The following is a 16,737-nucleotide window of genomic DNA, read 5'->3' on the forward strand; positions in this document are numbered from 1 at the left end:
CTACACTGTTGGTGGCAACGCAAGCTGGTGCAGCCACTCTGGAAAACAGTATGGAGGTTCCTCAAAAAGTTGAAAATAGAGCTACCATATGATCTAGCAATTGCACTACTGGGTATTTACCCCAAAGATACAAAAGTAGGGATCCGGGGCGCCTGGGTGGCTCAGTTGGTTAAGCAACTGCCTTCAGCTCAGGTCATGATCCTGGAGTCCCAGAATCGAGTCCCACATCGGGCTCCCTGCTCGGCAGGGGGTCTGCTTCTCCCTCTGACCCTCCCCCCTCTCATGTGCTCTCTCTCATTCTCTCTCTCTCTCAAATAAATAAATAAAATCTAAAAAAAAAAAAAAAAAAGTAGGGATCCGAAGGGGTACGTGCACCCCGATGTTTATAGCAGCAATGTCCACAATAGCCAAACTGTGGAAAGAGCCAAGATGTCCATCAACAGATGAATGGATAAAGAAGATGTGTTATATATATACAATGGAATATTATGCAGCCATCAAAAGGAATGAGATCTTGCCATTTGCAACGACGTGGATGGAACTGGAGGGTATTATGCTAAGCGAAATAAGTCAATCAGAGAAAGACATGTATCATATGACCTCACTGATATGAAGAATTCTTAATCTCAGGAAGCAAACTGAGGGTTGCTGGAGTCGGGGGTGGGGTGGGAGGGATGGGCTGACTGGGTGATAGACACTGGGGAGGGTATGTGCTCTGGTAAGCGCTGTGAATTGTGCAAGACTGTTGAATCTCAGATCTGTACCTATGAAACAAATAATGCAATAGATGTTAAGAAAAAAAAAAAGAAGAAGAAGACAGCAAAGGAAGGGGGGAAATCGGAGGGGTAGACAAACCATGAGAGACGATGGACTCTGAAAAACAAACTGAGGGTCTAGAGGGGAGAGGGGGAGGATGGGTTAGCCTGGTGATGGGTATTAAAGAGGGCACGTTCTGCATGGAGCACTGGGTGTTATGCACAAACAATGAATCATGGAACACTACATCTAAAACTGATGTAATGTATGGGGATTAACATAACAATAAAAATTTTTAAAAAAATATTTTAATGCAATTAGAATTTTTCTTGATTAATATAATATATATACATGTTTGCACCTATATGCATGTTGTTAAAGTAACCATAAAGATGAAGTAGGGTTTCATATAGATTTCTGCACAGAACTAAATTAAAATTTGGACTGTATTTCTCAATGACTTGCTTCCTCAGTTAGAGTGTTCCATGTTGTAAAAATGAAGCTGAAAATGCTTACAGGCACGTGGACTTTTCGAAACATCTCAGCACCCTTGCGAGCGTCCATCAGTGCAATGTCCTGGGGTGTGGAGACAATCACAGCACCTAACCAATAGAAAACAAAACAAAGAGAAAGTAAAATGATGCATTTAATTCTTTATGGAAAGATTACTTCCACAATTACATTGCTTACATGCTAAAAGAGTCTACAACATTAACTATTTAGGAAATTTGTATAAATTTTAGATACATGAACGGGAAAGATAAGGAAATGTCTACCTCACTCTTGCCTATTTTTGACTTCTCACTTCTAAAATAACAACTGACCGACCAATGATTCAAGATCACAGCTATGTCACAGCTATGGGACTGTCTTCCCATCAGACAATGTGCTAGTTAGAAGATGCACAACACGGGCCCTACTTTCAAAAAGCTAATAATCTACTTGGAAAATCAAAAAAATTAAGGATTACAACACAATGTGCTAAGCAATGTAATAGAAGTATGCCTCCTCGATACTCTGGAGTTAAAAAGGAGAAATAAGGGAAGATAACTAATTCATTCTAGGGATCAGAATGGCAAAGGTGACAATGGATGGGGTGAAAAGGCAGGAGATAAGGAGAAGCAATAAGGAAAAGGTTTCAGAAAGAAGCGATTCCTGAGCTGAGTCCTAAAAGTTTGTATTAAAGAAACTCACTAGTGTAGAATGCACTGTAGAGAATAGTTGAGTGGGGGTAAAACTAGAAGCTGTGGTAGAAATTGAGAAACAGTGGTGGCCTAAATGAAGGCAGCACCAAAAGTAGGTGCTTTCCTAGGTTTCCACTATGACCCTGCAGAAACCAGATGGTTCTATGACAGTGCATAGAGAGAAAGTGCAGTGTAAACTTTTAAGTGGAAATACCAGAAGGCTGGTTATGATTTGCAGTTTGTGATTTCTTAAATTTTGCGGGTTCTTCTAGATGATAACCTGAAAAATAATTAACATAAACATATTCTACATGACCTGGATGACCATCATCTTTAACTAAATACACAATGACATGACATTTCAGAGCTCCAAACCATCAAAGTGGCACCAACTGGTAGTACTTCATCACAACTAATGAAAACAGAGGTAGGATCACAATAAATAATGGACTATACCAAATGAAGAACAAATGATACTACAAAGTATTATCTGAAGGGACATTTTGAAGAAGTCAAAATAAAGACAAGTGGCAGGGAAACCAAGTTGGCACAAAGCACATGGCAATACAGGCTTGCCAAACTCAAAAGAAGGTGTCCTATAGGAGTTAGCTACAAATTCCTCTTGCAATCAGTATTTTCATTTCAGCCAAAAAAAACACTCCATCTTTCATATTAAATTAATGTCATTAATTTGAATTTTATTATTTTTTTAAAGTTTTGTTTTTTTTACTCTGTAATATTTTTTAGTTTTTAAAAAATTATGTAAGAGCTATAAGCTTAAGGAATTTATATTTACACCTAGTTAAGTAGTCTTATAATAAAAATAAGTCAATATGGGGTATGGGGCAGATTATTTTTCCTTCAGAAGGAGGGCCTATTCATTACTCAAGTTTGAGAAACACTAGCTTTGGAATTTCAACAGAATCAGAATTCAAATTTTTATTCCATAGCCAGCTTTTTGTGTCACTAGGGTAATAACTTAATCTCTCTGAGATTGGTGTTACTATGCCATTTTGTAGACGAGGAAACTAAATCTCAGAGAAATAATTAAATGAAACTAATGTACCTAAGATGCCTGACATGATGCCTAGACACAGGGTAAACATTCAGTAAAAGGTAGCTCGTGTTGTTGTTGCTCATATTATCACCATTGTTATCTTTATTACTGTTATTAATAAAATGTCTTAGAAGTTGCTGGGAAGGTCATTTTTATATGTGCCATCAGGCAGCTCATCCTATTTTTCAAACTGTTCCATGGGTCACTACATCCTTCTATTTTTATTTGCTCTGCCCAAGGAACCAAACACTAGTAGACCATTCTCCTTCCTGTCTTTCAAAGACTGATGGAAATCACATCTCTGTAAAAATTATACTCAACTCTACTCCACAGATCCAATATACATCCACAATTTGCCACCTTCTAGGTTCTGTTATCAATCTATTTCACTGTTTTTTCATATCCAGGCATTTGGAAGGAATCTGATTCCAGTTCTGCCTCCATCTAGCTGTATGACTGATCTTTGGCAAGTAATTCAGAATCACTCTAGTCTCAGTTTCCTTAGCTATACAATTAATGCAAGGACTAGATAGTCTCCAAGGTCTCAGCTAGCTCTGATTACATGCTTTAGCACTGCCTCTGACCTGTAGTTTCCAAAACCACTCCTGTTCATCCTGACTGCTCAGTAAACCTATTTAAATGAATGTGAAATGCTACCCTACTCCAAGAATAATGGCCCCTCAATCTCAGAGCCACTCTCTTCACGTAAATAAAACCTCCTTGGCTATTTCCACCAAATTCTCTCTTAATTATATGCCAGTACACAGGGGGTTTTCTATTGCATTAGCCCTAAAAAGTACTTTTAGCTTTCACAGGATACACTCATTTTATTATTTTAAATAGCCTTTGTCTACTATTTGTATTACCACTATACAATACAATTTCATGGGCAGTTATGATTTTTCTCATTTTTTAATTAAGCAAAACTGATACAATGCCATGTACAAAATAGGCACTTAACAAATAATAGGTGATTTAAACAATTTTCCTGTATTTTCAAATCATCTATCCTGGACTACTGCTGCATGAACTCTTAGTTGGTAACTCCTTGAACTAGGAGTTAAGAGCTATGGATTCTGGCTGTGTTTACTATGTCTTTGTAACTATATAACCTTGAATAGCTCACTTAATTTCAATACAACTCAATGAACTCTTCTGTAAAGTCCACCTAGTTCCATTGCTCCTATTTAACTTAAAGAGATGTTCCATTAAAAAAAAAGAATGTAAAAGTGTTACAAAAATGTTTGGTGACATTATTTTGATACCTATAAGATCCTAGAGAGAGAGGGACTGAAGTGCCTTGGTTTCTCTGTACTTAACCCTAACTAACACAGTATCACAAGTAAGCATCCACACCATCTGAGTTTCTTTGTAATCTAAATAACACCATTCATACATCAATTAATAACAACTTTTTGACAAGGACAATGATCATCTTCTATGTCCCATCAAATGCTTACCAAATGTAAACATTCCATTAGAACTACCAGTCACATTTATAAAAGATTTTTTGGGGGTGCCTGGGTGCCTCATTTGGTTAGGTGTTGGCTTCGACTCAGGTCATGATCCCAGGGTCCTGAGATCAAGTCCCACATTGGACTCCCTGCTCAGCAGGGAGCCTGCTTCTCCCTCTCCCTCTGCCCACCCCTCCTCATGCTCACATGTGGGTGTTCTCTTTCTCACTCTCAAATAAATAAATATTTTTTCATGTAAGAGCTCTTTTGCTGAAGTACATGTTCTTAAATAATTAAGTTCTTAATCACAATGTAATCAGTCTTTAGGACTATTCTCAGAAAAAAATTCTAGCCTTCTTTGAAGAATACAAAAACATAACTGGCCCACGCATAAATAACTACTTCTTTTGTTGTACCAAATTTTATTTTATTTTATTTTTAATATTTTATTTATTTGTCAGAGAGAGAGAGAACACAAGCAGGGGGAGTGGGAGAGGGAGAAGCAGGCTTCCCACCTAGCAGGGAGCCCAATGCAGGACTCGATCCCACGACCCTGAGATCATGACCTGAACCGAAGGCAGACGCTTAACCGACTGAGCCACCCAGGCATTCCTATGGTACCAAATTTTAATACATCATATAAGTAACCATTTCAAACAGCCCTACAATGACCTTTAGAATGTATAAATAAAGCAAACAAAAAACAAATAAAACCTCCATTGAAATTAATCATTATTAATCAATCTGTGCATCACAATCCAGATTTTTTCTTAAGATTTTTTTTTTTATTTATTTATTTGACAGGGAGAGACACAGCGAGAGAGGGAACACAAGCAGAGGGAGTGGGAGAAGGAGAAGCAGGCTTCCCGCTGAGCAGGGAGCCTGATGCGGGGCTCGATCCCAGGACCCCGGGACCATGACCTGAGCCGAAGGCAGATGCTTAACGACTGAGCCACCCAGGTGCCCCCACAATCTAGATTTTTAAATTTTAAAGAAATTATATCAATTTTTTTCTTGTTACTGTATCTCTTTTCTTAAAATACGGTCTCCAAATCTGCTGTTATATTTTATCTTTATGATTCTTGGCTGTCTACCTAATAAATTTTCATTTTTATCAGGGCATGAACCAATATGAACTAGCCCAAATTTTTCCCCTTTAATACCATCACTGATGATGTCACTTAAGTTTTCTCATGGAGGGTTAGTTCGGAAACTTGTGCTCCCTCTACTGACCATAGGAAATGTTAGTAGCAACAAAGAGAATGTTCAGTTTGCAATAAATGGAAGTGTTTTCTGGGGGCAAAACTTGGTATCATAAGACACCTATCTCAAGAATTCCAGGGAGAATTCTCTATCCGTTTTCTAGAGTAAATGTCTAAGTCCAAACAATTAAGTAATATTTTTAAATGTTATTTTCCAAGTTGTAATCTTTTTTAAAGGTTTTTTATCAACTGCGATTTACTATAAAAGATTATGTAGCAGATTCTGGCAAATATGTAAACATCCTAAACAATAATTATTATTATTTTTTTAATATTTTATTTATTTATTTGACAGAGACAGCGAGAGAGGGAACACAAGCAGGGAGAGGGAGAAGCAAGGAGAGGGAGAAGCAGGCTTCCCACTGAGCAGGGAGCCCGATGCGGGCCTCGATCCCAGGACCTTGGGATCATGACCTGAGCCAAAGGCAGATGCTTAACAACTGAGCCACCCAAGCGCCCCTTAAACAATAATTATTTAGAGTATTGTTTTAATTGCTAACTCTCTTGACTGTTAAGAAGAAAATCTGTAACCGCATATCTGAATTGGGTCAGAGTTCAGAGTAGTTAAACATTTAAAACTGATTATTCCAGATGTTGGGCTGATCATAATTATACGAGTGTGGAACTATTCAACTATGCCATCTTAAGTCTCAGGGCATAAAGTATATCTAATTCCCATGTTTGATTGAGAACTTCAGTGTTGAAACCTAATATGTGCAACAAAAAGTGCTCATAATTATACCTAGATGAATAACTCCATACCTTACAACTCTTGAGTATATCAATATAAAGTCAACTAAGACTTAAAAGCACAAATTAACTGCTATCGTTTTGGGTTTTGTGTGTGTGTGTGAGTGTGTGTGTGTGTGTGTGTGTGTTAAAGTAGGCTCCATGCCCAGCACAGAGCCCACTGCAGGGCTTGAACTCGTGACCCTGAGATCAAGACCTGGGCTGAAATCAAGAGTTGGATGCTTAACCAACTGAGCCAGCCAGATGCCCCAAATTAACTGCTATTCTTAATGTTCACAGTACTCTAATATTTAGTGCTGCTGGTTCTCCCAGATTTAAAGATACTTGCAGTAAAATCATCATTCAACTTCTGCTAGCTCAACATAAATAATACCAAATATATCATTATTCATTAACTATAAAGTAGATTGGCTTTGGCATTTTTTAGCTCCTCCTGGCTTTCTCCTCTGTAGCCCCCAAATTTCCCTAATTATAAAAATTATTTGCTGTATGATCAAAGAATGCCCACTAATATTAGTATGTGATTAAGTAAAACATGATTAAAAAGGTAAATCTATCTCAAATGTACCCACAGTCTGTGTTTCAACAGGAAATACACATAATTCTTTCATGAGTCACAGTTTTGGACTCTATGCTCCATTCCAATAGAGAACTGACTATAGTCACCACGGGGATATGTTTTATTAATTTAAAGATCAATCATTATTTTGCTCACTTTAGAAATGAATTATGGCACAGAAAATTTGTAAATGGCTGCCAAAAAGAATTATAAAAACACAATAATTAGTGGAAACCACAGTATTTCAAAATTACTGGTGAGAGAAAGTGTGTGCACTCAGGAACTTTAATAAGAATTCAAGTTCGTCAAAGGAATCTAGATGTGTATCTGCTACTTAGGGACAAAGACTGGCTCTTCAATAATAGAGTTAACAGGTAATGGGCTTCCAATCACCTCACCTTAATGATGTTAATAAAGAATTCACCAGAGCTATCCAGACTGCTAGTCACTAAGGAACCACTTGGGACAAGTGAGACTGTCAGAGATTTTAAAGAGCTTGAGCTGGAAACAAACAGCTCATACTCTTCACTCACATTCTCTTGCTCTCTTATTCTCTTCCTCCCCTCACTTTTGATGTTTCCAGTAAGGTTAAGATAAAATCCTTGCCTCTTTCCAGTCTTGACTCCATCTTTAATGCTGACCAGTAAACACCTTGGGGAGCTTTACTTGTTCTATACCTATGTCTCTACAACTCAGAAAGAAAGCTGTTTTGCTCTTCTCTGAGAGTCTGTTCATGTTGTACTCTTAGATTTGATATTTTGCATCTCAAATTCTGTTAGATGCATGTATAGCTCAGCCTGCCCATGCTCACAGTGAGCCATGACCAAAGGCTGTTTGTTTAATAATGAAACACATTCCTTTTATACATATTCTTTCTCTAATATAAACTCCAGAGAGGAGAATTACTACTCCCTGATTACCCTAACTTTATTTAACCAGGTATGTCTCAGGAAATAGAGACTGAGATTTAATATGGAAATGCTTTGCTCCATTTCCAAATACTATCATACTTGAGATGTGAAAATATTCTTCAGAGCTAAACTTCAGATTCTGATCAAATTTCTAAAATCTATGATCAAGTGCAAAAATTTTTAAATGATAGATTGTGGGACTTGTACTTTTTCCAAATACAAATGCTTAATGAATTTAAAAGTAGCTTTTAATATGAACCTGACTACCCACTGGCCATTATACTATTCATTGAACTTTAAGACATTAAGGAATTTTAGCTGTCAGGTATATATCATGAAAGAAATGCCAGAAATTCTTAAACAATGAAACTGAATGAACTACCTCAGAAGCTTCCCAACCAAACACAAGCTAAATGATCAAGGAATTCAAATGTCAGATAGGTTGGTGGAGACAATATAAGAATCATTTGAGGAAAGTTTTAAAATCCTGGGTCTTTCCATGTCATAGTCCAGAACTTGTTAATTGTCAGGCTATTTCTTTGAACTGTTAACTGGTATGTTATAACTTCCACCTATAAAATATGTTAACGCAAGTACAAGAGCCCAAAAAGCTTATTTCTTTAAAATTTAGATTGGAAACACTGTTGTTCATTAACCAACGACATTATATTTAATTTTATAATTTGATTCCTAATGTAACAAAGACTGAAGTATCAGACTGAGTACCAGAAATCCCCTAAACAATAAAACCCTAGAATACAGTTTCTGTTCTTTAACACCTGGCTACAATTTGTATAACAAAAGGACAAATTTATTTTGAAAAGAATTTTTATAATTTGATAAATAAAACAATAATTCTCTCCTACATCATGCGATTCTTGACAAATACCCATTAATTATAACTCTGCCTAGTATTTGCATGGAAACACAGTACATATGGAAGAAGTCCAAAACTGACTGTCTTCTTCAAAGTTCCATTCTGTAAATTGAAAACATAAATGAAGATTTAATATCTCTGAATACTAGGAACAGCTATGACCTAAGTTTTCTACTTTTAAAGTACCAGCATGTTTCTAGCTTTACAGTTTGAGGTCATTATAAACTGTAAAACTATAAGGGAAACAAAGCACTAAAATCCAAAATAGCCAAACGTTTTTCTTTGGGTTTAATGGTTTGCCAAAGGATCAGTACTGGATCTTTAAAGAATTACTCTTTTAAATTTGAAAACAATTCTAAGAAGGGAAAGAAATAGCTATTCAAAAAAAATTAAAGACTTCATTGAGGTTACCTAAGTGAAACCACTATGTTCCTTTTGCTTTGAGAGAGTAAATACCAGATAACAAGGAAACTTTTGCAAGTGATGGCCTAAGGTAATTCACTTATTCAACAACAGCAACAATAAGCTTCTAATCCTCTAAAACCCAATAGGTTTTCATATTATCAAAACTACTGTCCAAATTAGCAATCAGAGTGTTACCTGAAGAGAGATCATTGATTAGGCCAAACAAACTGCTGATGGAGGGAAAAACACTAGTGTAGACTTGTACAGCTTTTTCTCATGTATCTTTGATGAATGAATAGGAGGTCAGTTACTATAGCAATAGGCCCAATGCCTTTCACAAGCAATAAATGACTTCCATTTTAAACAATGACTGAAATATTAAGGTGGCTTAATTTAAAATTCCTACCTCATCTCATTTAAATGAAAGAGAGGCAGAAAGGCCTCTGGCTTTCCTTCTACCCATAGGGTCCAGACAGAAAGGGTCACAGACAGGAAGAAAGGGCATCATCTCATTTTTGTAACGTAATGCCAGTCTGCTAGTGCAACTACTCTTGAGCCCATGGATATTTAGCATATCATCTAGCTGACTACTCTGCCATACACAGTAACTCCCTCTCTAGGAGAAAGTAATCAAAGCAGGGCCCACACTAGGACTATCCACTTGTGCCCTTCCCTGAAAGAAAAAGAGAACAAAGAAGGGACCATGATGGCTCCCCTCTCAAGTGTTCAATCTTTGTCCCTTCTATTACAAAAACCGTTTCCAAAAGTTTCACTCCCACATCGATTTTTACTTAATAAAGGGCAACTTTTTTTCCTAACTCTATCCTATCAAAATAAATTCTTCTATCCATTACTCCCCACTACACAAAATGTACTTATGTCACTGCTTATCTACAAATAAATGTTCTGTTCATAAACTTGATGACAGTAAAATTGGGCCTTGTGATAGTACGGATTTTCACTACTTTGACTGCACTACTGGTATCTGTATTACCCACAAATCTTTGCTTTGTCTCTCATCTACTGCAAGCCACTAATTCACCATTATAATGAGGACCAGAAGAAAAAGAGAAGCTGCTCTAGTTATTTTCCACTTGCTGCACTTGACTGCCTTCCCCCCACCCACCAAGCTCTGCCTCATTCTCCACCCCTCTCTGCCCTGCTCAGTGTCTGGGTAGCTGACCTCTGTGGACTGTACCACCTGAGTTTTCTTACCCTCTGGCTTCCAATGGGGATCTGCCAGTAGGAGGTACCTGCAGGATATGAGACCCTGAGAGGAAAAAGAGGCTGCAGTATTATCACGTACCTCATACACCACTCATTCCCTGCCTTGCAGCAGTTCTGGCCTTGGCTAAGTTCCTCTGTGGCCGCAGCTCCCAACAGGCAGACCCTCTTCCATGGCTCTAGCAGTCGCCAGGTCCTACTGACACAGTTCATTCCCAGGCCCCGTTAAGCAGAAGGGACAGTAATAACTTCCTACTGTCACTAGTCTCTCGGTACTTCGCCCTCTCTTGCTGGTTTCCTTAATGCTGCCCACACCTCTATTACCATTCCCTTCATTAACTTCATTCTGTTAATTCCTTTTAAGGTATGTCATCTGTTTCCTGCCAGGACCCTGACTGATACAGCATCTGAATACAAATAACTTACTAAAACTCTCCAGTCTCTTGAAAAAGAAAACATGCTTCACATATTCCATGGGAAGTATCAACTCTTCACTTAATTTCAAGACTTAAAATCAAATTCAGATAGTCTTTATATAGTCATGTAGAGAACCTCAGTTAAAGCAAAGGAGGAAAGAAAAAATTTAGCTAACATCTATTAGAATTCAAATACCACCACAGTGCCTATATTTTCAAAATATCCGAGGTACTTATAATGTTCCTCAAAGAGATATTAATCCTCTTCTATTATGGAAGAGCAGAGAAGTGTTTGAAAATCCCAAGGGCTCATCAGTATGTCTTAAACAACCCAGAAGTCAACCCTGGAATCTACCCAACTCAGTATATGGCAACAAGTAATTTAAAAGCTTAACAAACAACAAGCAAAAACCCAGCACACTGAATCACTTGGGGAAAAAGGGGAGGGAGTAAAAAAATAAAACCAGCAGTGCCAAGGTGTCCCTTGACAAGCTCAACAAGAGAAATCCAAAGACTATAATTGGTTATTTCCCATCCTTTATCCTGTCTCTTTTCCGTCTAGCAATTACTACAACTACTAGGTATTTGTAGCATATAATGATTCAATAGCCCATGTATGCTCAAATTTAAATCATTAGTCACTAATACTGCTGTCAACATATTTATTACTGTTGTTAGTACACAACACTTTTAACACAAAGGACAATTTTTTTTCTTCTTTAAAGTTTCTTCTTATAATGAGCTTGTCATCCATTCAAAGGAACAAAATAATAAAAAAAAAGGAACACATATAAAGAGTTGCTAATTTGCATTCAGTAAAAGGAACTTTTTGCTTATACAGGTCTGCCTCCATAAGTTTTCCAAAAGGATGTCCCTTTCCAAATATAAAACATTTCATTTCATTCTCAACATGGCTTGGAGATATGCAAAGTTGATACAAAGGCTCTTTCTAATTGACAACATCTCACCACCACCCCCACCAAAAAACTCAAAGTAGTTTCTAAAAAAATGTAATACATTTAGATGGAACTTTTACACTATCTTATTTGATCCTTATAGATCTGTAGGGTAGGCAGGTACTCCACAGGTAAGGATAAATAGTCAGAGAGGCAGTTAGCACCTTGCTAAGCATCCCTGCAAGTAAATGAGAGAATTTATTACTGTCTTACAATGGAGCAATGCTAGTGATTCTCCCTACTAATTTGGTACAGAGCCTGTATGTAACCAAATAGCAAGTGTCCACATGCACATTATTTCCCAGACACCAAAACAAAATTAATTTTAAAAGGTATCATCTAGCCACAAGGACATTATATATAGGACAGGAAAAAGGACAGCATAAATAAATCCCTAAAATGAAAGTATTTTTCTCTCAAAGAGTGAAATAAAATGCGTTTTTAATAAATGCCTTTTTAAACTTGTACAGAAAAACCACCTGGGTAAAAGCACTTGGGGTGGAGGAGATCACAAGACTGAGCTAGCAGGATGGTAAGAAAGATGAGGCGGCACAAATCTGTTTATATAAAAGGTGATAACTAGTCAACTAGCTTTGTTATTTATTCAATCAATATTAATTCAGAAGCCACTGTCCAAGGTACTCTAAGAAATACTATGATGAATAGGAAAAAGTTCTGCATTCAAGTAGCTTACATCCCAGTTGAGAAGATAATACAGGCAAACAGATAAAACACTCATTCACTGATTCAACATTTTCTGAGTGGTTACAGGAAGGCACGGAGTTTGGCACTGTGAGAAATACAAGGATGAATTAAACAAATCCTTAGCCCTCCAGGGAGTAACAGTCTGAAGAAAACAGTTTTGCAGGCTATAAATGGAGAATATTAGAAGTGCTATAGGACTGGTCTAAATGAAATGCTACGTGAATTCCAAAGACGAAGAAATTATTCCCAAGTAGGGATTTGAGGAAGATGACAGGGAGTAGACATTTGAAATAAAGGGTATGCAGGATTTGGGTACCCACTGATTAGAGAAGAAAGACAGTCTAAGTGAGGGTCAAATGTATATAAAGACAGAAACTTTGGGAAGTAAAGAGAGAATAGAGGGGGCAGTGAGTACCTAAGGGTTTTGAGAGGGGACTCCCAGGTTATGTGAAGGAGTTTAGGAGGAAGGAGAGGGAAGTCAAATCACAGGGGGGGCTCAAATGGGAGTCTAAAAAGCTTATATGGTTTATGGAATATGGAACATAAGAGAAGGTAGAACACAGAGTATCTTAAAAGAGTTCTAAAGTCAATGATAAGAGGAAAGGAAAATTGGGTTCATAATTAGAGAAGAGAGAATTCATTTAGGCCTAGAAAGAATGATATGGATCTGATAGGCTGTTCCAGATAATATAAATTGATGAAAGCCATGATTCAAACCAGTTCAGCCGCTCCTTGGTTGGTACCCTTCCTGGGAGATAGCTCCAACCTCAGGAACTAAGCCTTTAACACACACGCACGCATAAACACACACACACATTCACATGTATCTCCCTCCTACCCTACACACATCATTTTGGTAGGATATTTTTATTGCTGGATTTTTTTTCTAAGTATAAAATTAACAGATGTTCAGTGCCGAAAATCTAGTCTTTTCATTGCTGTTAATTTTAATATTGACATAATGACCCACAGTATGAATGTACTAACACTGATAGTTGCAATTCTATACTGAGAGCCAGTGTTCCTAGAAACTTGCCAACTGTCCAAGACCAGTATGATCAGCTCAAAGATGATATTGGTCTTTCCAAGAATCATTTGGGGCTCTACTCCTAAAGGTCAAAGGAGACTGCTTCTAGACTATCTCCAGACCTTCCCTGGAATATATGAGTTAAAGAAGCCCAAAGCAATCTCTCAGGAATCAAAACAGAAACAAAACTGAACATAGTAAACATTAATACAGACTGTTGGTTGGATACTTATCATATAGGGGTGCACAGGTTTAGGCATATTCATGAACAAATTTATTTTTATCGGGAGTAATTAGGCTAATTTCAACCTAATGGATTTGAATGGACTAGAACTAAACTCAGAAAATCAGTGAGTCATATGTTGTTGGGCTTTATATTAGACCAGCTTTATGTACAGGTTGAGAGCATGAGCTTTAAACACAATCAGAACTGATATGAGCCTCAGCTATGAACTACTGTAACTGTGTGACCTTGGGAAAGTTGCTTAACTCTTCAAAGATCTAAGAAAATAAGGATAATACATGTGATAATTAAATATAAAAATTAATATATGAAAGACTGTCCTTAAATGGCAGTTTATTAATAATGGGCAATTATCATGGTACCAACTTATACAGAAATCTGTCCTTAAAAAATTAGTGCTTTCCATTTACTTTTTAAAATGATAAATATATACATGCTCATTAAAGAAAATTTAGAAAATACTAATAAATAATAATTTTACTTCCATAGTCCTGAAATCACTAAGTTTATGAATTTTCAAAAGCATCTTTAGTACCTGGCCCTATTTTTTTTTTAATGCATCACTTTTTTTTTTTTAATGGGAAGTAAAATATATGTTATGTTTCTATAATAGAATTATGAACACCTGAGGTTTCATTTTCTGATTTCTTCCCCTTAGGCTGAGAAAAAGCAAAGCAAACAAGGTATGGTGCTATCCTGAATGCTCTACAACGTATCATATTTAATCTTTTTTTTTTTTTTAGAAACCAAGAGAGAGCACACGGGGGCAGGGCAGAGGGAGAGAGGAGAGAGAATCTGCGATCATGACCTGAGCTGCAATCAAGAGTCAGACACTTAATTGACTGAACCACCCAGGCACCCCTCATATTTACTCTTTAAAGCTCATCTCCATCAATGTTTTATAATTCCCGTCAAATCCATGATCTCTTTGTCCTGTGAGAGCCCTGATATCATGGGGTTTAGATTTCTCATATCGCACTTTTCACACTGAATTGTACTTCTTTTCTTAGCAGCCGCTTGCCCCCCACCCCCACCCGCCCTTCCCCTTGTTCTATCTTCTAGAGCTAGGGCTTCTAACCTAAGAACTGTGGACTTCCTGAAATGACACATTAAAATAGTATTTCTGTAGATACAAATACATCTTCCTGGGGAGAACCCATATATTAATCAATCTTAAAAAAGTTCTGAGTATCACAGAACTCTGGTCTAGGGAAAATACCTGTGACTTAATTACCCCTGGATCTTCTATAGTGCTTAGCATCTATCTTTATATGGATAAATATTTGTTGATCTAAAATTTTATTATTGAAGCACAAAGTCAATATTGAATATACAAAATTTATCTAACCTTTAAAATATATTTTCCTCATATATTTTTCTCATTCCTCATTTCCTCATCTTAACATAAAAAATACTGTTTCTGAAAGAATGGTGGTTATCAGGATTTAGGGAGAAGAGGAAATGAAGAGTTATTGTTTAACAGATACAGAGTTTCAGTTTGGGAAGATGAGAAAGTTCTGGAGTTAGATGGTGGTGACGGTTGCACAACAATATGAATGTACTCAATACTACTGAACTGCTATGTTTTACCACTACTACAACAAAAAAAATACTGCTTTTTATAATCATATGATATTAATGACTATTTATTACAGGGCAGACTCTTCATCAAAAGAAAGGAATAAAGAAATATTACTGGTTAAATTTTAGCATATAAGAAAGAAGCAAATCTTAACCTCAATCTACACATTGTTGGTTTTAGAGTATAAGCACAAATAAAAATAGGGTGATATAATCATAAATCCTACCCAAATAGAGGGACTGTTATCTGAGTAAACAAAGGTAAATTGCTTGGGGCTATTAGTTTATCTGTGTGAAGTAAATTTAACTTTTTCTTTTCTTTTTTTTTTTTTAAAGATTTTATTCATTTATTTAATTGACAGAGAGAGAGAGACAGCGAGAGAGGGAACACAAGCAGGGTGAGGGGCAGAGGGAGAAACAGGCTTCCTGCAGAGCAGGGAGCCCGTTGCTGAGCTCAATCCCAGGACCCTGAGATCCTGACCTGAGCCGAAGGCAGACGCTTAACTGACTGAGCCACCCAGGCGCCCCTAAATTTAACTTTTTCAACGTACCAAGTCACAATTCAGGGAACAGATGATAATTTAGCCCAATTCTATCAATATATTATACACATAAATAATGTAAGCATTTTAGAAGTCTGCAACAGGCATTTCAAGGTGCCAGGAGCACATTTTATTCAATAAACTTTTAGTGAGTATTCTTAGGATTCAGAGATACAAAAGTCTGAAAACTACTTAAAAAAACCAAAAGCAGACTATCTAGTACACTGATTACAAAAAAGATGTATTCAACTACTTTCCTATGTCATTTCAATTTACTCCCATCTCATACTTTCTACTTGCTTCACCAAAGAAAAAGTCTCAAACTCAAATAAGGTGACAAATATATTTAAATATCTAAAATATTCATGTTACTGCCCTTTGGGGCAGCCTCAAAAAAAATTCATTTTCATGATGCTATATTGATATTTCCAATCAATGTGTATAACTTATCAAAAATCTAGATTCTAAACCTTTTGATGATTAAATGTCAGTAATATTTCTTAGTTTTTTATTACCAATAGATAACTGATTTGTAATGACATTTTAAAATTCCATTATTGGGGCACCTGGGTGGCTCAGTCGTTAAGCGTCTGCCTTCGGCCCGGGTCATGATCCCAGGGTCCTGGGATCGAGCCCCAAACTGGGCTCCCTGCTCTGCAGGGAGCGTGCTTCTCCCTCTCCCACTCCCTCTGCTTGTGTTCCCTCTCTCACTGCCTCTCTCTCTGTCAAATAAATAAATAAAATCTTTTTAAAAAAAATTCCATTATTTTCCCAAAGTCCTTATATATAAGAGAGATTTACAATTATTTCTCCACTGGAATTTAGGA

At 36.9% G+C, this 16,737-nt stretch overlaps 1 protein-coding gene across 1 annotated transcript in view; it reads right to left on the reverse strand.

Moving 5' to 3' along the window:
- NUBPL (nucleotide binding protein like) overlaps positions 1–16,737 on the reverse strand; it is a 217,126-nt gene that overhangs the window by 31,814 nt on the left and 168,575 nt on the right. Inside the window, exon 8 of the mRNA XM_044918054.1 lies at positions 1,273–1,358. Within this exon, the coding sequence (XP_044773989.1) occupies positions 1,273–1,358 (86 nt within the window). The remainder of the gene's footprint in view (positions 1–1,272; positions 1,359–16,737) is intronic.

The sequence above is a fragment of the Neomonachus schauinslandi genome, chromosome 9 (assembly GCF_002201575.2).
Source record: "Neomonachus schauinslandi chromosome 9, ASM220157v2, whole genome shotgun sequence".
Taxonomy (NCBI): domain Eukaryota; kingdom Metazoa; phylum Chordata; class Mammalia; order Carnivora; family Phocidae; genus Neomonachus; species Neomonachus schauinslandi.